At 35.4% G+C, this 22794-nt stretch overlaps 1 protein-coding gene across 1 annotated transcript; it reads left to right on the forward strand.

Moving 5' to 3' along the window:
- The first annotated feature begins 1126 nt into the window (after positions 1-1126).
- Positions 1127-17588, forward strand: LOC124630715 (integrator complex subunit 6). The gene is made up of 16 exons (XM_047164696.1): positions 1127-1407; positions 1505-1582; positions 2098-2337; positions 4931-5111; positions 7180-7388; positions 8567-8737; positions 10009-10161; positions 10758-10988; positions 11403-11597; positions 11961-12170; positions 13012-13212; positions 13620-13934; positions 14240-14357; positions 14829-14992; positions 15442-15568; positions 16094-17588. The coding sequence occupies exons 1-16, from the start codon at positions 1291-1293 to the stop codon at positions 16321-16323; spliced, it is 2940 nt and encodes a 979-aa protein (XP_047020652.1). The 5' UTR covers positions 1127-1290; the 3' UTR covers positions 16324-17588.
- Positions 17589-22794: the final 5206 nt, after the last annotated feature.

Raw genomic sequence — 22794 nt, forward strand, 5'->3', positions numbered from 1 at the left:
AGAATATTTCATTGTTATATCAATATTTATTATTTATTTTATTTAGGTTTATTATAAAAGCACCATCTACCTATGTAATTCATTTTGCGCAAAAAATACAATATGAATTTAATAAAACTATGAGATTAAATAATAATTAGGTCAAATTATTAATCGAGTAAATCTGCCAAAGGTAATGTAGAAGCCTGCCCTATGCATTCTATATTTGAATTTACCGCTAATTGGAGAGAATGTATGTTGAGTGCTTGTTGAATTTCATAAAATTGTGTTTCTTGTTCCTTGCAGCGTTTTATATTATGAAAAACTTTAAGTAACTTTTACTTCAGTATTTTACTTATATATTTGTAATATATTACAAGTATCACAGTCGTTTCCATACTTATTAATTACACTTAATAGTTACCAGGGTTGCTACCAAAGTTTTATTTGCCCGAAATCAGGAAAAGTTATTACACAGTACAGACGCCTACGCCTCATTTTTTAAATAATTAGAATCATTAAAATGTTGTAAAAATAATTTCCAATATTCTCACTGTAATAAGACTGTACCGTTGACACATTTTCATTTTCAATTATTTTGATCAAAAAATCTTTGTTGGGCATCTTCTGATTAAAAGAGATTCATGTAATTTGTGGGCACTTATTTTTTTACAAATTATCTTTCGTAGGTATTATAATTACTAGGTAATGAAAATTTTAACTAAATCCCATTATTACTCAATAAAATCTTTTGTTTCAAATTAATATTATGATGTTATGGAACCTTGAAGAAATCAGAACAAGTACTTTAAAAAGTGAGAAAGTTTATAAAATAATATGTTTGTTACTTCAGTCCAAATTCAAATTCAAAATATTTATTCGCAATGTTTACCCATTGGCAAAACACTATAGGGTTCTATAAATTTCCATCTCGTTAATTGTCTTTGTCTTCTATTCTAATTCTTTATTTTTTTCTGTAATGATCTGAGAAATGAAAGTAATATTCTAGTGGCATCAATTTGCCTTACATCAGATTTAAAAAATATGGTAAAATGTTATTAAAGCATGGCAACATTTATCGCTAGTCAACGGACATTGCCGACGAATTCCGAACGTGTGATTAGGTCACGTGGTACTTTTGGAGTCTTCGTCGTGGCGTAGCTTAGCTTGTTCAGCTGCTCGTCGAAGCGGCTGTCGGACGGTCGCCTCTCAGCGAGTCAGCGTACGATGTAGCGGCCATTTTTGTTCTTAGTTCATAATAGCGTGCGCATATTTTAATGTATTTCGAAGGACATTTAGGCAATTTTCACGATGACTATTATAGTTTTCCTAATAGATACTTCAGCTTCTATGAACCAAAGAGCTTATTTGGGCGGACGCCCAACATTGCTCGATGTAGCCAAGGGCGCTGTGGAAACGTTCGTAAAGGTACGTGCAGTGTCATCGACTCGTAAACCGCCTCGTTTTTGTGATCGATTTGTTTATCGCGTGTTAGTGTGTTGGACTGATCAATTTTATTTCTTAGGTTCGTCAACGTTCCCCCGAAAGCAGAGGCGACAGGTATATGCTTCTAACTTTCGAAGAACCACCCGCGAACATCAAGGTTAGTATATCAGAGTGAACACGTTAGCGAAGATTTTCTTATGGATTGTGCTTAAGTGAGAGTGTTTATGCCGGTTGAGTGGTGTCCAAATGTCAAGCACTGTAATCTGCAATCCAGAACATTTACATATTTTGAAAGTGCGAAATTTACTGAAATAGACAGCACGACGTAAACAGGACGAACCGCCGCCGTTGCTGCCTCCGCGATAGCGCTCGCTACTGCGCCGCTCGTCGCACAATCTCATTGGCCGAGCCCGCACACTACGAAATGGCGATTCGGGGGGGAAATTCAAACTGATTCACACATCACAGCCAATTAATTTCTTATTAGTTTTGTGTGCATTGTTTTAAAATATGTGTTGGATGATAACAAACACTTTATTTCATATAGAGCTTCAACTATTGCATGGGATTAAATATTAGTAGTATCATCAGCCACTGTCATCTCTTGACACAATACTTCCTGAAGTACTTGTACAATATGTGGCATGGTTTTCACTCTGTTTTATGTTTCAGGCTGGTTGGAAAGAGAACCTAGCAACATTTATAAATGAACTAAAGAATTTGCAATGTCTGGGCTTGACAACAATGGGTGCGGCCTTGAAGCATGCCTTTGATGTTCTGAACATAAATCGCATGCAGACTGGTATTGACACATATGGCCAGGGAAGATGTCCATTCTATCTTGAACCTTCTGTGATTGTTGTTATTACTGATGGAGGGAAGCTTTCAAGCAATGCAGGCATTCAAGAAGAGGTGAGTTAATATACATTTAATTATTTTTATCAATTTGTAAAGTCATGAATTTTGTATAGTAAGTCAACTAGATATTGATAATGAGTTTGAAGTTTAAACATATTCATATTATTTATGGTTGCTAGTTGTACTAAGCTAACTTTTCTTTCATATCTTTCTACTTGTTCAGAAGTTACAGATGGCCTTATTTATCATAATGGATACTCCTATTGGTTTTATACTTTTGTTTGAAATCCCCTAAGACGACCCACTGACCAAATATTCCAGCAAGCTTTTAAAGTATGATAACTGTGATGCAGTAAAACTAAAAAAAAGAACTTATTGAATCTACTTTAAATGTAATATGCTGCATGGTTGTCTATGTATTTAGAGAGTTTTTTCTATAGTAGGGGACTACAGTATTGCAGTGGATGAATCCTAATAAGTTTCTAATATTATAAAGAAGAGATAAAGTTTGTGACATTTTAGAATGTCATCACTGGATCTGCTGAACCAAAACTACTGAATCACTTTTTCTGTTTTACACTTAAGCCTGTGAACTGTTCCTGTGAATATAAAACTTATTCATTAATTGTATATTATACTTATTAATTTTACACTATTAGTAAATATTACCATGACAAAAGCTTTATTTAGCCTAAATAGGTACAAGTTGACTTATTAAGTACACACTTAACTCAGAAGAGTTTTAAACATTAACTGCAAAGCATCAGTTACAATGTTTAACAAATTACGCTTCCATATCTTATCTAAGTGGGGCTTAAGTTGTGTTGAATTTGAGTTTTTAAACAGTTATCCAACTAATGTTATATGATTAGTATGAATGCTTGGACAACACATTTTTAAAAGTGATACTCCTATGAATTAAAACCTTGCTCTAAGTTTACTCTAGTTCAAGTTATCAAGTAGTTTTTGATATACAATCAGAATAATATTATAATGTAAAAGTCACCAAAAAAATATTTAAATCTAAATGTTGCTGACTGTAGGTACCTACAGTCAGCAACAAAAGTTCATTAACACAGGCAAAATATATAAAAAAGTTACCTGAACACTAAAGTCCTCAACTATAGAATAAAATATCCAGGCTATTTTGTTCTATAGTTGAGAGAGACAAGAGAGATCTAGAAAAGTCAGTTAAGACTTGTATTTTTGTACCACTGGTACTTATTTTAGGTTGACTAGTATTTTAGGTATATTGGCGTTGATTGCTGGCTGGCTTTTTCACTTACTACGTATTTTAGATTGATATTTATAAATCTGATTATGTTGACTCAGTTGCAGTAAGTGCAAACATAATTTTTGCTGACCTACTTTTGAACATCATAAATATCTGCAATAAATGATGCACTATAAATTTCGGCTAAGGTCTGATGCACACAAGACATTTATATCCATAAGTATAGGGCTTAGAATACCAGTCGTTTTTTTTTATCGGTTTTTCTATTAGCTGACTTTTGTCCACGACGTTGCCCACGTTTGAGATAGAAGATATCCTTAAGTAACAATATATTTTTTTAATGTTGTGAAGATGATTTTTTTTGCGTGATTTTACACAAAATATTTTGTCTAAATTATGAAATCCCTAATATCACATCATCATATAGTAAACCAAACAAATAGTAAACAAAATCATATAGTAAACAAAAAAACTAAATGTGCCACAAGCCTAACACGAGCTACATAACTGCAGAGCTCTCCAAAGACTAAGTTTTATCGTTAGCAAGTCACTTCAGTTGAAATCCGTTTGCGTTCGGAGCTACAAGTCTGATTGTCCGCGGTATTATGGCATCGACGTCTAGAATCGTGGCAATTATTGTTCCTCAGTGCCTTTTCAAAAACAATAAGTTTGTAAATAAAACGAAGAGGATATGTGACGTGTCTACAAGCATTCTCGTTGGTTCGACATGGTCATTATCCTTATTATGAAAACGTAGGAGGTGTTAGATAAATTAGTGTTCTCGCTACGGATGCCGTGGCTATACTGAAATCTGGCTAGTTATCTCCTATAGACATCCAGTTTTATTGAATGCGGAATGACTCATGTTGTAAAGGGGTGGAGTTTTTGACTATGTATTTAATGCGTAATCTCTGGAACTACTGAGCTAATTGTAAAAAGAATACAGAAAGCTATATTATCTTCGAGTGCTATAGGATGTTCTATGTGCATTCAACGTATGCAAGGGCAGAAGTTTGACACACAAGTTTGGCACACTTTGACAGCCTGTAGCTTAAATCTGTTCAATTAACAATGCAGTGTGTAGCCAGCTTAAAACTGACTTTGCCGACTGTTGGTTACGTACTGCTAGGCTAACTCGTGTAGTCATATTGCATCTTACGTTTAGAGGTCGCTCATGCGTTATTCAAAATTTCACCAACAAGTGTTACATTTGAATACTGTGTCAATAGAATAAGAAAATAGTTTTTTTTTCAATGTATTAACTATTAGTATCTGAAAATTATTCAAAACTGTAGTTAAAAATGATAGCTATGCACGTGTCATAGTTTTCAAATAGTGATAACAGCATTTCCTGGCTCTAATCATAAATACACTTAGGTACCTAATGATAATTGTCATCAATGATTCTTGCAGTTCAATTTGCCGATGAACTGCCCAATACCTGGTTCCGAGTTGACTCGCGAGCCGTTTCGATGGGACCAAAGACTATTTTCGCTGGTGCTAAGGCTTGCTGGGACGCCGGCTGTCGAGAGGGACACAGGCTTAGTGCCTTCAGACTCCTCGCCTATCGACGCGATGTGTGAAGTTACTGGCGGTAAGTCAATACATATTTTATTTATTTATTTATTTACAGGCACGCACATGCTTCAGTTAATTTGTGACCTTTGTCCAGACCGGAATTTGGTCACGGCAAAACGGCTACTTGGAGACTTGCAAACTACGCAGTAAATATTAATTTAATAGCAGAATCTAATAAGATTATTAATTTAATAAAGAGCAAATTCAGAGTAAATTTAAGTATTTAATGATTGAGTTTGAATTTGCATTATTCTCAGTTTTTTATGGAAGGTCAAATTGGCTGCTAATGGTGTTCTAAGAAATTGGTCACTCTTCCATAGATTGTCTGCAGCTACGCATTATGTCCTTCCAGCTGTTAGACCCCTCATCCTCTACGTTGCCTTTTCCACAATGTATAACATATTGGACTTCTTGATTTTTTTACGCAAATACAAACAGTGATGTACTGCATTTATGACACTTATCTAAAAGTCTAGCTCAAGATAATTTTGTAAATAAACTGTTTAAAAATAACTTTTTATTTAATGTTAGGTTACCATGGACTTAAGAATATGCACGAATGTAATAATAAGTATAAAAATGTAAGGAGACTTCGGTTGTAGAAATTTCATATAAACAGGGGATAGGAAGCCCTTTAGAAAACCAGTCTGACTAGTTTTTGTGCTGTTCATTTAGACTTTAGAGTCAAGGTACATATACTTTAAGGCGACGAATTGGTCAACAATAATTCCATAACCGGCACGCGCATCTAAGGCGAAAAAAGGGGTCGGAGCGTCTGAGCGGGGCGAGGATAACAATACGCGCGCTAGCTTATAACTAAAAGTCGTAAGCGACAAAATGGTTTTGTAATTTTATTATTTAGAAATGATAATTTGATAAAAATTCCTTCTACAATTTTAAAGAGTATGTATATACTCAACTACTAAAAAAGTTAAGAGGCTTAAATCGGTCCCGTTTGCCCATAATATGTGAATCTCTTTTTAAAAAGAGGTATGTTTGATATATTTTTCTCTGTTATAAAAGTTACCTAATCATGTTTCTACGTCTAACAAAATAAGGTTTATATCATGAACTTTCAGGTAACCAAGTTGTATTTTGATCCGTTTTGTATTTACTGAGAAAAATTGAGATCCTTGGCGCCAAAAATTCCAATTCGTCCTCTTAAACATATACCTAGAGCTTTGAGTAAAAATAATGTTTTATGCTGCAGTCCTAATAGCTGGTTTAATTGACCATGAGAAGTTATTGCCTTAAGTATTAAACAAGTTTTATGTATAAAATATTGAATTCAATGCAATAAAATTTTTTGTTGACCAATCATGAAAATAGTACAACAATATCAATTGCTTGCCATTCCTACATTATGGATTTTAATATCATGTGATTTTCCTGGTAATTTTTATTCAGTTGGTAATTAATATCGATGTCGATAACACGTGGCCCCTCTTTCAAGTCCAAGTTAATGAGTTCGGGAGTTTAATAATAGTATTCTGTTCGCTTTTCTGATTTATTTTAAAGGAGAACTAATTTCACTTCATGTTATTCTGGTGTAACTTTAGCTTCAAGTTTAACCTACTCTTTGACTAATATACCTATTCCTGATAGGTTAAGACTAACGTAACTGTGAAACTATCAACAGACATAATGAGTCATTTGTAATACCTATTGATAAAATAATTTCCTTACTCTATTATTTCTTATTTCTTAATCCACACACAAAGTACAGATTAAATAAATTACTATCTATGAAAACATGTAGTCAAATTATTGTGCGCCTCATTGAAGGGAAGGGATCAGTATCAGTTGGTCCATTTCCAAAATCTTATTAAAAAATATTTTCCTAACTAAATCATCTAAAGAGAAAATCATCTTCAGTTTACTCAAATGTTACATGTAAACTACTTGACTAGTCTTGCTCTACATTGGACAAGATGACTCAAGGATTGAAACATACAAAATATTATAGCATTGACTGCACTTCTTAACCCCTTTTGTGTTCGAGAACCAAAATGTAGTAAGTCCTCCAGTTTCGAATTGTTTCAGAAACTTCTAGATAAATTACAATACTTTTTTGTTTTTTCCAGGTCGCTCATACTGCATCACCTCCCATCGCATGCTGATGCAGTGCATCGACAGTTTGGTGCAGAAAGTGCAGAGTGGGGTAGTGATCAACTTCGAGAAGATTGGCCCCGACCCGCCGCCTATAGACGGGGCTAACAGCAGAGAGGGGGAGGCGGACGATGCCATCCATGAAGGGGAGAAAGATATTGACGGTGACGGGGAGAGAAATGGGGTAAGTTTTCGTACTTAGTGTGGTTATAATAAGCTGGTTACCCTATGTTTAAAATGTTAGGTGTGTTTGACTATGTTATTGAAGAAAAATAATTTGGAGGTGGCTCCAATTTTTTTTGTTCTTATATGTAATGCTTTCTGTTTCATAAGTTACTTAAGAGATTTTTTTTATTTAGATTCAGTTTTTTTTTTGCTAAATTGCAAGTCGTTTGTTTCTGGAGTTAATTTTATCTCTGTAGGTACAATAAATTAGTCAGTTTACTTGAGAAGCGTGCTAAAAATAGAATCTGCAAATTAAATAGGATTTCAGAATTGTAAAACAGAGCTAAAAGATTTCAGACTCCAGTAACTAAAATGCAAATATCCGTAACATTAATATGCATCAGGCAGATAGCATGTAACAATAGATAAATGATTAAATTCTTAACATAGTGGAGATTTTAGTAAGACACGTTCTCTTAGTCACGCTAACGGTACTGCGTATTATGATAAGCAACCGCTTTGTGACGCAAATGATGGGTGCAAAGCCCTACACACCTGCTAATCTATTAGCGAAGTATCGTTACTATTTCGAAACCACATTAGTATGCAGGTCTTTAAATATGGTACACGAACACTAGCGGAAATTATACTCATTAACTCCTAAAGATTGATCTCAAATACCCGAATAGGTACTTTCTAAATCATAATTTATGCGCGCTTCGGATTCTATGATGAAAGTATTCACATTAAGATGACTGTAAAGAGGTATTTGAAAGAGAACAAGAATTTGTTAATTTACACTTTTCTGAGAAAATAGGAGTTGATTTTGATGAAGTATCTATAAATGACTTATTTTTAATCTATAGATAACTATCTCTCTCCTAACACTACAATAGGTAAATATAAGTGTACTGCTTATTTGGCGATGACTGTTTTATTGGTGTAACTCAAAAGTAATTTTAGGTAGCGAAAGAGAAATTAATGTCACTTTGGACGCAAAAAAAAACATCAAATTACTTAATCTGAAAGTCTTGAGCACCCAAAAACCTCCTGCGAATTCTTAACACAATATTCTATCATGATCTTCTTTTCTTACTAGAAGAGTTATTTACCTCCTTAGTAAAGACTTATGTTTATCTAAAGCTAATCTATTTGGTACTTACATAAACATCCTAAGTTATATTATCCTCTTTGCAGCGTTGGAACAGCGGCCAGTATCAGACCCAGAGCGGTCAAGGAGCCCCGCAAGCGTGGCACTCGTGCCGTCGCCTCATCTACGTGCCGCGAACGGTCGCGCAGAAGGGCTTCGCTGTCGGCTTCTGGCCTATACCGGAGTCCTTCCGATCCGACCCTAACGCGCAGACATTGGTGAGTGTTACTTGTTTTATGTCTATTGTTGTTGATAATGTGTGAGGAATAATTTATTTGATAATACTTACCTGTCACTCTTTTTGGGATGGAATGGAATGGAATAATGACATGTTCCTTTACTCTGTGGATGGAGTTAAAGGGACAAAAGAATCATCCGGGGTTATTCTTTACTTACATCTTTGTGTATCAGAAACAGGGCAGCTCCAACCAACTTGGAGGAACTGTTAGTTTTATAATCCTTCTTTTACGGAAATCTAAAATCTATTTGAACTGCAAAGGTCTACTCACCCTAAATTACGAATGTTTACAGAAATAACAAAGACACAACAGTGTAATCAAAATTTCCTGTACTTTCAATTCTATAAAACAAGCGCTAGCTCAAAGCTGCACGGCATGACAACAGCATAATTACTTCCAAGAATCGACAAAACTGAACGCAAATCAAGCATGATTGTTTTATAATAGATACTATTTAGTCGTAACTGTTAATATTTCATGTAACAACAGGTGCTGCACATTACTGCAGTTCCCATGACTTGGTCGATTTTATTATTAACAACTAGCTGATCCCGCGAACTTCGTATCGTTCAAACCTTCCCTGGACCTCTACAAACATTTTAAAACCAAAATCAGCTCAATCGGCCCAGCGGTTTTCGAGTTTTAATCAGACTAACGAACAACAATTCATTTTTATTTATATAGATACACACTTTTATTACGATGTTCGGACACTGTAATAATTAAACATTGTTCGTTTGTCCGTAAATGTTGGTTCTTTTCGATATTGAAGAGTTCACAATTCTTGAAAGTGATTGCTGTCTTTGTTTGTTTGACTTTGAGCTCGGTCAATAAGGAAATGTAAAGTTGAAGTGCAACAAAGCTTTTTTATTCACTGGGGATGTAATTGTAGCCTTGACACAAATTGATATTGAAATTATATACTCGTTTTTACAGTGAAAATTGCTTACTATTATTTACACGGACTGTTATTATTTAAATTTCTTTTGATAGCTTACTAAAAGTGTTGCTGCAAATGCCTTAGCAACAATTCTTAAAAATAAATATATTTATTTTTGTCAAGGTAGCGTCTATAATTAGCTGCAATTTGCGCATTTATCGTATGGTGTTAAACACGTTTGTGACATGTATCCGGAAGCATAAGGGCGTAACCTCATAGATCGAAGTCAGATAAACAGAATTCCCCAATTATATCCATATAATCTCACATAGTTGTATTTAATTAAAAACTTATTTCTGTTGTTTCGCAGCCACCTCGTTCTGCACATCCAGTGGTGAAGTTTACTTGTTCCAGTCAAGAGCCAATGGTGATCGACAATCTGCCCTTTGACAAGTATGAATTGGAGCCCAGTCCACTCACGCAGTTCATATTGGCTAGGAAACAGCCCACTATATGCTGGCAGGTAAGAAGTCTAAAAAAAAGTCATTGGTTATCTGATAAAGGGTCAGTTATCCGAAAGTTGTTGCTATCTGCAAGATAAAGGCTGCTTATAATTTTTGCCAGGTATATAAACCAATAGTTTATCTATCAGATAAACATTATAAGTAACCGGTGAAACTGTCTTTGTTACCACTTCTGTATTATAAATGTCAATTTTAGTTTAAAAAGATAATACTTTTCCCATACCAGGACAATGAGCTTGTCCACTCAAGCCAATTTTCGTAAACAGAGAGTAACTAATGATATGGCCAATTGACTTCAATTTGAATTAATTTATTATGTAGGTTACCTTGTGTCGTGTAAACAAACTATCAAATTGCTCGCCACTAATAAGATAATGTGTGCAATTATTACCTAAGTGTTCAATAATTCATTGACAAATAGACATTTACGTGTTTTGCATAATATTTTAGTATAATCGTTTATTGAACGAGGATCCTGATCGAAATATTAAAAATTCGTTTGGCAATAATATGACAATTGCAAATGTAAATAGTATGTACTGAAATGTAATAAATTGTTAAATACTTTAGGACGAAAATATGCTTATATTTCCAGGTATTCGTCGCCAACAGCGGTTGCAAGAACTCCGAAATCAACCATCCTTTCGGTTATCTAAAGGCGTCGACCAACCTCACTTGCGTGAACCTATTCGTGTTGCCGTATAACTACCCGATGTTATTGCCTCTATTGGACGATCTGTTCAAAGTGCATCGCTGCAAGCCCACGCCGGAGTGGAAGCTGGCGTTCCAGCATTATCTTGATAGGATGCCTTCTTACTATGTTGCGGTGAGTTATATAATGATGTATACCTACAAATATTATAAAACTGGAGCTTTTTTTTAAGCGTTATTAGATAAAAAAAGATAAAGTCATTTATTCAAAGTAGGCTGAACATCTGCACATTTTGAAGGTCAAATTTACAAAAGACAGCCGCCAAAAGCCGTCCTTCACCACTTCCCGTGTGTTTTTGGTGCTATTGTCGGGTAACGGTCGAGGGTCGTTTTGAAAGAATATTACATTATATCATCATCATTATATTAGTGTTAGGTAGCCAATTAATCCATGAAGGCAATATTCGACCTGTGTTTGTATGTAAATATGGATATTGGTCATTACTGATCAGTGTTTACAAGATTTCATGTATTTATTCTTGTATAAATACCAATAATTAATTAATAGCAAAAATCTTTCTCATTTCAGCCTCTTCGAAGAGCGTTGACTAAAATGGGAGCGTCAGCACAACTGCTACAGAGCTTGATTCCCGATTCTCAAGACAACTCGCTCAGTTTCTCCGTATTGAACTATTTGAAAAGACTGAAAAATCAAGCTAAGGTAGAATTCGAGAAACTCTGTGCTGACGTCATCAACAAGTCTTCCAGCAACAACACGCAAAAGGTAAATTAATAAAAATATAAATCTCGTGTATAGCTGTATATTTATTGATAGCAATTTGCATTAATTGCCTATTCTTTGATTCGTACGCGCTATAAACGATGCGATGTTTCTCCAATTAGTTAATGGTCATGCATAAAGATTATGCATATTTCTTATTCTTTTTATGCATATTTTTTTCTTGTTCTGCCTCGTTGGTCTAGTTGTTGCATAGCGAGACTGCTTTGCACGAGTTATCGGGTTCGATTCCCGGGTCGGGCTGATGTCGTTTTGTCTGGAACTTCATTCCCCCGTGTATCGTGTATCGGAGATCACGCTAATGTCAATGTCGCTAATATTTAAACCTTTGTTAATATTAAATTTCAGGTAGCCGAGAGCGTAAGAGTGATGCCTCGCTCACCTCTTCGTAAAGACTTGACAACGCATCCGTGTCTACAAGACAAGTTCTCAGCACTTCGGGATCAGTTGAACGAGTTCGGCGGGTTCGTTGTAGGGCTTTCACGGGGAAGACATAAGACGCAAGCCCACACGTATAGGAATCCCTTTGATATACAGCGGAGAGACTTATTAGATCAGGTAAGCATTATAAATATGATAAACATGGATAAACTCTTACCTAAAGCGAAAATGGGGTTAAAAATAATTATATAAAATGTTTAACAGAATAGAAATGCAACACTTCTTTTCTATTATACACTTCTATTTCGTCGGTTATGATTTGGTTAGCTTTCAAAAAACATCTAAATTTTATGTAAGCACATGAACAAACATTGGTATTTCATATCTGCAATGTCACTTGGCAAGTTTCCAAAATACATGCCTTATTTACATATTTATCAGTTTTTGTATGCCATAACCACATTGTATTGTAATAAGGCAGGGTGTGCGCCATAGTTTCTTTTATTTATATGGCATTTTACCTAACGGTTTTATGAGACGTTGTTGGTAACAACGTTGAACGGAAACTTGTATAGATATTTTTATTTCCATTTTGAGTTTGCAAAAAGTAACTGAGGGTTTTAATGACTGTCTGACTGTATATTTTAGAAAGTCATAAAAGCAATCAGTTACAATGACAAACAATCTATATAGTTTTATCTTTAGTAATTATCTGGGTTATGCAAAGTAATATGGCTATCATTCCATTCAAACTATTCTGATCCACTTGGGTAGTGGAAGCTGTCTTCTTTTTGCCCTGTTCCCAAGTTGTTTGGGGTCGACGCAACATGTTCTTCCATTTCTCTGTGTCAGAATACATCCACTTATATTATTACCTACATACACTTAATTTTTACCTACATACACTTATATTTTTAGCTACATTGCGAAATGCCCCACTTATTGTAAGACTATTCAAAACCATCTCAATAAATGTAAAACGAACCAATTTATTAACAACATTTAACCCGAATTGCAGGTAGTACGAATGCGAGCGAACTTCCTGCAACCATCTTTAGCACATACTCGCCTGGTCGACGAGGACAGCGTACACTCCATGCCGGTCGCTCAGATGGGCAACTATCAAGAGTATCTGAAGAGAATGACACCGCAGTTGAGAGAGATCGAGTCCCAGCCTGTGCGGCAGCATATGTTCGGCAACCCGTTTAAGATAGACAAGGTAAATATACAATATAATAATATACAATATAACAATAAAAATATACAATACAATATAAATATACAATAATAGATAGACAAGGTATTCGTTTTGATACTGCAATTTTAACTTTGGGTAATTATCAAATGAAATGATGGTGTGGGTGCAGCGTGAGAGGTTGTTTGTGTTTTGCTGACTAAACTATATGGTTCCTGCTTTGGAGCTTTTTGTGTACCAGGGCTACGGGAACACTCTCGGAGTTGGAAAATGTTATTGTATTGAGTAGTCTTCATAAGTTTTTTGTAATGGTTGTAGATGGACGCTTAAGATGCATCCATAGAATCATACAAGAGTATATTTTGACTTGAAAATTTTATTAACCGCTCACGGTTTGGTTATCATACTAATTGGTGATTATACTGTTCCAGCGCATGATGGTAGACGAGGCGGACATGGACCCAGTGGGCACTGTGCGCAGCGGCGGCGGCGGCGCGGGCGGCAAGCGCGGCGCCGACAGTCCCCGCGCCGCGCCGCCCAAGCGCAAGGCGGGGCCCCTCCCCGCGCACGTGGTGGCGCGCCGCCCCTCCGACCCCGCGCCGCGCCCCGACCCCGCGCCCCACCCGCTGCCCCACCCCGCCCCGCAGCCCGCGCCCGCCGCGCCCCTCTCCCCCGCCACGCAGCGCCGCCCCGCCTCGCCGCTGGCGCCCGTACCCTCTGATCTACCCTCTGGAAGGCCTCCTGAGGTATGTTCATGATGCTATTTTGTTAACCTGCAATATTTTAGTGAAGTACCTATATGTATATTACGCAGTGTTCACACATTAAGATATAAAAATTACTTGTGTCCTTTGTTTGTTTATCTGCGGAAAAAAATTCATGTTTATCTCTGTACCAGTATCTCTGTATAAATGAGAGTTGTGACTACAATAATTCTGAATGGTTAGAGTAATCGATTTATTTTATGGATATTTATTCAAGGAATTAAAATAAAAAAATTGTACTGAAACACATTGTTTTTAAAATTAACGACATTACGTTTATATTCCAGGAGCCTCCTAACATGGATACAGGCGGCCCGGCGATCGGTCCAGCATCGCCGCCTGCGTCTCCGCCAGCCATCGCGCCTCCCAACTTACCGCCTGTCGTCAAACCCTTCCTCAATGGAGGTAAGTCCTATTCACATAACAATAATCTTTAAAAATAATGAGGCATTGTAATTAAACACATTCTACTAATAAACTTTGAAAGCCATACATCCACGGAGGTAGAAAAGATGAGTGAAGATGCCATAAGGCAGCTAGGTCAGGCGCGTTCTTCTAGGTTTTTCAATATACACAGGGCGTGACCAAAACGCTCCTTTATGAGTGAACTAACGAGGCGTTCGGGTAATTTGAATCCGAACGTTTCATCCGAAGATTTTTGGTTTACAAAAAAATGGGCGGGTTCTAAAGACAGCGTAAGAGAGGGCGCAGCCACTAAAGCTTCTAGACCCCTGAACACCCATTTTGGCTTTCTAAGGACATTTTTGCGTTTCTTATTCACAAATTACCTATAAGCTTGGTAGGTCTAACACACAAAATCTAGTAAATAACATCATGATCGTTATTTTTATATATATTCCCTGTATATTTCCTCAGACGCATACACAACAATGGGCAGCAAGATGTCCCGGTCGCCGTCGCCGCCGGGCGAGGCGCCGCCCGTGCTGCACGACTCGCAGGAGCTGCAGATCAACGCCATCCTGCAGGGCGTGGCGGCCGAGAACAACTCCAACGCTCGCTCGAGGAAGAGGAAACGAAAGGTAATGTGAAAAGTGAAGCTTTCGTGTCTGTTTGATTAGGCCTAATAAAGTTATCAAGGTTAGGGCAATAACGAAATTAATTTATGAACGAAAAAGAGAGATGATCTCACAAAAATTGAAAAAGACAAAGCTCAAGCTCAACAAGCCAAAAAAAAAATGCTAGTGAAGCCTACTGCAGTTATAAACTGTTCGATTACACCAGAAAAAGTTTCATGAGAGCACGAATCCATAAAAAATGCATTTTAGTCATCATGCGTACACTAGTGCTTAAACGATCATATCTCAGGAGCTAGTGCTTCGATTTGAATCATTATTTCAGTGTTAGTCCATGTATCATGGAAGGTTATAGGTATAGGTATTTTTTTATCCAGGAGCATGAAATCGGGACGCGAGTGAAACTATAGTTACAAAATAAGTAAAATGACGTAATATAATGAATTTCTTGACAGAACGACAAACAGCCACTACAGTTGACGATGCCGCCGCAGCTGACGCGCAAAGAGCTCGCGGACATCAGGAAGCACAACCTGGACGTACGATCTGAAGTGTTCCGCGCTGTCAGACGACCTGGGAAAGGTAAATAATACATTTTATCATCGTTATTGTATCATAATGATGACTATTGAAATAATATAAGAGACAACTAAATTTTCAATAGATCAAAAATATGTTTTTCTCCATACTTTAACTTTTGCGCTTTATATCCATCAAAAATAAACGTATTAGCTAATTTTCGAAATAACGTCTTTCTTGTTAGGCGAATACGACGAAACTGGCCTAATTGAATGCCGATTCTAGTATTGTTTTCTTATAGTCATTGTCTGATTTAAGGAGTCATCAAACTCTGAAGAGCAATCGATAAAAAGCTTTACCTCGTCAAATGTGTGAGCATGTTTGTTTTGATAACACAGACTTGATAAATATGTATTTCCTAAATAAACAAATTCCTTATTTTTACGTAGTTTTTTGTTATTTCTGAGTTATCAGTGTTATCACAAGCCATTCCATTCAATGTACAATAATCGTCACTAAAACGTGTATGCTATCGAATGGTATTCAGCGATAACCTTGGATAATGTTGCTAAATCATCTTGTTCACAGATTACACGAAACTGTTCGAGAATTTAAAACAATTACAAGGTGGTGTGGACGTTAAAAAGGAAGTGATACGCGAAGTTATAAACGAATCGTTAAGGTTTAAGCGAAAGGCCCTCGCCAAGCTTTTGGAAGACTTTTTAGCGGGACTAGAGAAAAACGGAAGCAGTGCCTCTATTACCATGAAGAGAGTGAACAACTCAGTGATGTACAGTAACTCCAACGACCACAGCTAGTAAAAGTGAACCCTGTGGACATTTAATGTGATGTTATTGACTGGCCACATTTGCTGTTCAAAGTCGGGAACTTAGTTCGACGGATTTACGACACGTAGCTATTTTAAACAATGGACACAAGCATGTGCTGTTATGATATTAGTTTCTGTGTTAATTTTATTGTAACAAGCCAGTGAACGTTGATATTCTGATTGTTATTTCTACCATAGAATAATTATATTCGATGATTTTTGTATTGCGATTCCGCCTGATAAGTAGTCATGTCGTCAGTGTACAGTAATAACACGAGATGCGATGTAAATGATCTCACAGGCTCAGCGGTGACTCACTGTTGAGCGAATAGTTATTGCATTGTATGCGAATCATTTTGTTTATAAGATACTAAGCATATTCTGTCAATCTGTTATGAATCTTAACATTAAAACTGAAAGAGTATAAGAGTTGTTCTTTAAGTATAGTAGAAAACATTAAAACATTCATAAGCGAAATATCATCATATCATATTTATGTTTCATTATCTTCAAAGCATTTTATGTAAACGTATGCATTGCAGCCATGTCTTGCTGAATTGTAACAAAGTTTATTGACCAAGGAACGTGAATTTGTGTCGGCCAAAACTAACAGTTTTCCTGTCATTTTGATATTTTGTGTCTTACACATACAATGTATATGAAGCAATATAAAATTTGGTTTTATTATCACAAAGTGTCTTATCCAAAGTGGCAGTAAAATCGTGAGTTTCATGTTGTAAATAAAGTTGTACATATTATTAGAATGTTATAGTTATTACCAATGGAATGTATGTGTAGGATGCTTTTATGCATCGGTCACTGCGACTGTTAATGTGGCTGGATGGACCTGACAGAGATAGATATTAAATATTGTTAATAGATTAATGTATCCAGGAATGCTCATACATTTTATGGACCTGATGAATTTAATAAAGACATTTATATAAAATGTTAGTATTGTCATTATTGACTTCCTTCAGTGGAATTTTAAATGTTTTTTATTAAAAATACTATACGCGTTCATCACGGTTCGTCTGTGTCACACGATATTGTGGACACTTGTACCAAAGTATAGTTTATTTTGGATGTTCTTTATCGGGAAACATCATTACATAAATAAAAGAGAACTGTGATACTCGAAATTTTAAATTATCGAATATTATGGGTGACCCGCCACATTAACATGAGTTCGGTCAATTGTAAAGTGTAATATATCATTTTTTTAAATAAATTATGATCCTTATTGGATTTTTATGTAGTGTTTCATTCGTATCTAAATGCAAGAACGATTCCCCATAGTAACACACCCCTCGACAATCACTTGAATTTTATATCAACTAATCAAAGTTTTAAGTATCGCATCATAACTCCCTACTCAATATTAATTATATTTTAGGCAGTATTTTGTAGAGATAGATTTAATTGAGGCGTCTGGCTTGCAACAACAGAGATAATGTAACGCAAAATTGGATGCGCCACGTCCGCCCGACCGATCTATACGAGTATAATATGGCTCGTCGCTTCGTAGCCCGGATAAAAGGGACTATATTCAGTAGATCATTATCTTCACCGGACATCCTGTTACAGTTTGCTGTTATGAAAGGTGCCCGGAAAAGTTCTGTAGATAATGTATAACTGAATATTTTGGTGTGGGGTGCTTAGTTGTTTTTTTGTTTATGAATAAAATAACAACGGCTCTAACAACATATCACGCTACTATAGAGTTATCATTTAATCGATAGCAACTCTCAGTTCGTGATCATATTTTTCGTTTGCACGTTAAAAAAATACGAGAACGTTGATAAAGCACAATTCTTTGGACACTGCTAGGTATCTTGAGCGTAGAATGGAAGCTATTTGATTTGAGATTTTTAAAAAACATATTTTTTATGAAAAGTTTCAGGAATACAATAAAAATATTTAAGTTTTTTTTTTTAGTAAAAGTAAAATTGTATTCAAATTATGTTTGTCACTAAATAAAACAGTGTACTTCATAAAAATGAGAACATCACTAAATTGTTATGACCATCAGGATTGAGGAGCCACTTTTTGTATCTTAATGAAATTTTGTACTTATTTAGTAGTAAGTTTAAAAGTATTGTAGGCTCAATCTTGGAATTTGTAGTATAATAGTTCAAAAGTTATATGAACACAAAAGTGGCTCCTCAATCTAAATATTTGAACTGAGGAGCCACGTTGGAACACAGAAAGTATACGATGTACATTCTTGAAAATTTTGTATGATTTAGTAGTAATTGAGCGCAATGAGTACTAAGAATTTAATTCCAGTACCTTTAATATTTAAGAAGATACAATACTTTTAATGTGGCACCTTAACCCATACAATGAAAGTGTGAATTCCCATGAATCGTAAGTGGCAAATTCAAATTACACCCCATAAACATTTAGTAGTAAGTGTGTCTGAATTTGTAATACATAAACAAAGTAGTAAAACTGAGTGAATTTTGTAAAAAAACGTATTTTAAGTGGCTCCTCAATCCTGACGTTTCTGAAATGAGAAAATGCTTGAGTTACCTGAAATCGGAATGGAATAAAAAAAATAAAGACACTAACATTTAGTATAAATTTCTACTAAATATACATGCACAAATGAAAATTGTATGTATTCAATATCTGATAAAAAATCATCTTTTCCATATTTCTTAGGACGTCGCCATCAAGGGTGACCATGTAATATGAATAACATCAGGATAAATAGTTCTCAGCTTTGCCGCCGTGCTCTCGCTGTGGCGGCATATTGGGCTGACATGACATAGTGTAGTCTCAATATATGACATGTCATCGACACGAAAGAAGAAGAATCTTTGCCGCAATTTTTTATTATATTCTTTATTATTTTTTATCTCTAATAATTTGTCGTCAATTGTCGTTCTGAGTTCCTCTGTATGATCTTATTCTCATTTATTACAGCTGTCAATTTTACTAAATGTGCATGATTTTTCTAAAATGTTTTGATGTAGCAAAAATGTTCATCAATCAGTTATTAAAACTGCAGTATCAGTTTCCTGAACATCACTTGGAAAACTTGCTATTCAAAACACTGACAAAGTTTCTACTAGGAATTAGTCCAGAACAAGGTTTTAACAACTTACTTAGCAATTCTCCAAAATTAAAATTAAGAATAGATACGCATGCTTGGCAAAGCCTTTTGATGCTAGTAATATATTCCAGTCATCAAAACCTTTTCAAACACATAAAGTCCTTAAAACCAAGATTTAACATAGGTGCCCGCTTTTTTTGCAAAAGAGTGTATTTTAAGTACCCTCAGTGGCAGTTGTGGAAACTCTTTACCAATATAAATAAAATACGGCCTGACATCGTTAAATATGGCTGCTATCAACCGTTAAGGAGTTCCCTAAACGCACTTTGTCTTTATTGTCAGGTCTGATATGGTACTCATAACATATTTCGGTGTAAAGATCTCGTCAATACGAAGCCAATGAGCCCAAACACTTGGCAGTTGCTAATTACCGATACGGAGTTCCCTTGATTTTCTGTCGCCTCCGTCATCAGGTAAGATCAAAACCTTCATAATCATATCACGAATAACCTGTTAGCTATGGGACAAAACTGCGAGTAGAAAGAAAAAAAATCATATCGGTCCAGGCGTCTTCGAGGTAGCGAGTAACAAAGAAAATAACAAGTGACTTGAGAACCTGCTCTTTTTTTAAAGTCGGTTACAACAAGGCAGCAAATATCTGTTTCATATGTAATGCTGTCATTATTTTAGAAAATGGCAGTATGGTCGTAACACTTTAGCCTGCCCTAAGGGCAAAAAAGATGAGAACTACCTATATATCCTGATTTTTATTCATATTACATGGTCACCCTTGATGGCGACGTCCTAAGGAATATGGAAAAGATGATTTTTTATCAGATATTGAATACATACAATTTTCATTTGTGCATGTATATTTAGTAGAAATTTATACTAAATGTTAGTGTCTATATTTTTTTTATTTCATTCCGATTTCAGGTAACTCAAGCATTTTCTCATTTCAGAAACGTCAGGATTGAGGAGCCACTTAAAATACGTTTTTTTTACAAAATTCACTCAGTTTTACTACTTTGTTTATGTATTACAAATTCAGACACACTTACTACTAAATGTTTATGGGGTGTAATTTGAATTTGTCACTTACGATTCATGGGAATTCACACTTTCATTGTATGGGTTAAGGTGCCACATTAAAAGTATTGTATCTTCTTAAATATTAAAGGTACTGGAATTAAATTCTTAGTACTCATTGCGCTCAATTACTACTAAATCATACAAAATTTTCAAGAATGTACATCGTATACTTTCTGTGTTCCAACGTGGCTCCTCAGTTCAAATATTTAGATTGAGGAGCCACCTTTGTGTTCATATAACTTTTGAACTATTATACTACAAATTCCAAGATTGAGCCTACAATACTTTTAAACTTACTACTAAATAAGTACAAAATTTCATTAAGATACAAAAAGTGGCTCCTCAATCCTGATGGACATAAATTGTTAAGTACATATGTGAACGGCAAGGTATAAAAAAACCGGTATCAATTATTATTTTCGTTCCATTTTCTAAATCCGTTAATAAATAATAATGGCCACGTGAAATATAGTAGTTACCTATATAGTAAACGTGGTCAAGAGCAGCCGATACCGCATTAACAGCTGGGGTTGCCTATGGCCCGTTATTTACGGCCAGTGCAAGATTTATTTACATTTGTATCCATTCCCCTATCTAAATTACCTGCTTTATCGCTAATAGTTTGTTTAATGTGATTTTTACTGCTAATGATAATATCATCTTTATTTCTTAGCAGTGTACTAAGGCTCACGCCTTTTCCTGGTTGGGGGTAGGTTGAGACTTAAAAATTTGTTTAATATTCATCAATTTAATTTATCGCGGTTATATTATTTTATCCCGACGTTTCGGATCCTTTACACTACAGTATCCATGGTCACGGGCAGACTAAGTTGTTGAAGAGACATACATATTATGTAGGCCAAACTAAAAGTAGAGAGAGAGAGAGAGAGAGAGAACCTCCAAATTTCAATAGAGAAGATGGCTCTAGCGTACTGCCTACCTGCTTGGACTTATCGACAAAAAGACTTTTCAAATACTTTTTTTTTTTTTTTTTTTTAAATGTTTTTCTTTGATTGAGTACACTGAAAATCACCAACTGTTTGATTTCCATTATTCCTTTCATACAATTTATTCGTTTTATTTCTCACTACATGATTGTGATACTAGGTACCTATATACTTACCTACATTTTTTTTTCTTTTTTTTTGTCATAGAAGCTTTGTTGTTTGTTGTTTGCTTTGTTGAAAAGTCTTTTATTTATTTATTTATTTAATGCTTCTGCACATTTCGTACAAGGCGGACTTAACGCCATAGGCGTTTTCTGCCAGTCTACGGGTGGTCTAGGGTGGCGGAGAAATAGCTGTGGTAGGCGCAAAGTTTTTGTTAAAATATTGTCAACAAAGAACACAAAATGTATATATATATATATATACAATATATGAATAATAATAAATTATATACAGTATACATACATTCTTAAATACATACATATTACATTTGCCATTAGAGGCCAAGAAACAAATTAACAAAAAAAAAATGAAGAGAAAAAAAAACAAAAAAAAAACTGTCTACAGTTGCGATTCTGCCAATTCCCTATGGATGTGGTCGCGTAATTTCTTTTTGAAGAAATAACGACTGTTAATCATCCTGATCTCCAACGGTAGCTCATTCCAGAGAAAAAAGAGTAAGAGTCTTTTGTCGATAAGTTGAAGAAAAACATATGTGCATTACTTAGTAATCCGATAGCGAAGCGAATATCTTCTGTTAATTTATGTCACCCTAGTACCTACTTGTGACAAACAATGATTCGATTTCAACATCATTATTTTATTGTAGAACATTATTAAAAGTTGCTAATGCATCTGGCTTCAATGCACTTATGATTTCTTAGTACTTGTAGTAAGTAGCAAAATGAAAAGTACCTTTTTTGCAGATATATTATTAATATAAAAATGTTGTGAAGGAGTTTGGGAATGTTCGCGTTTCAAGCGTTTGCTAAGCGGACGTTCAGAGCCCGATGATGTTGTGACACAGAAAATGAATGTAGTCGACTGTACTTTTTGCTTGAAATCGGGTTAAATTCTAAAACGTGTCGACTTGGGGAAAACATAAAAGTGAATAATTTAAGTTTCACTAACTGGACACGCATCAAAATCTTGACGTATTGAGTTGACGACATGATAAATGTTAAAATTTTGAGTTTCACCAAGTGGACACATTCGTGGTGAGTTAAGTGTGTCGAGCTGATGAATGACTCTTTATTCTCAGTGTTAAACCAATTTTTTACCAATAGTTGTTTCCACGTGCCCGATCTACTGTAAATAGCTACTCTATAGATTTCGAGTGGCCTAACCAAACGTTCACGCG

Source organism: Helicoverpa zea, chromosome 1 (genome assembly GCF_022581195.2).
Source record: "Helicoverpa zea isolate HzStark_Cry1AcR chromosome 1, ilHelZeax1.1, whole genome shotgun sequence".
Lineage (NCBI taxonomy): Eukaryota > Metazoa > Arthropoda > Insecta > Lepidoptera > Noctuidae > Helicoverpa > Helicoverpa zea.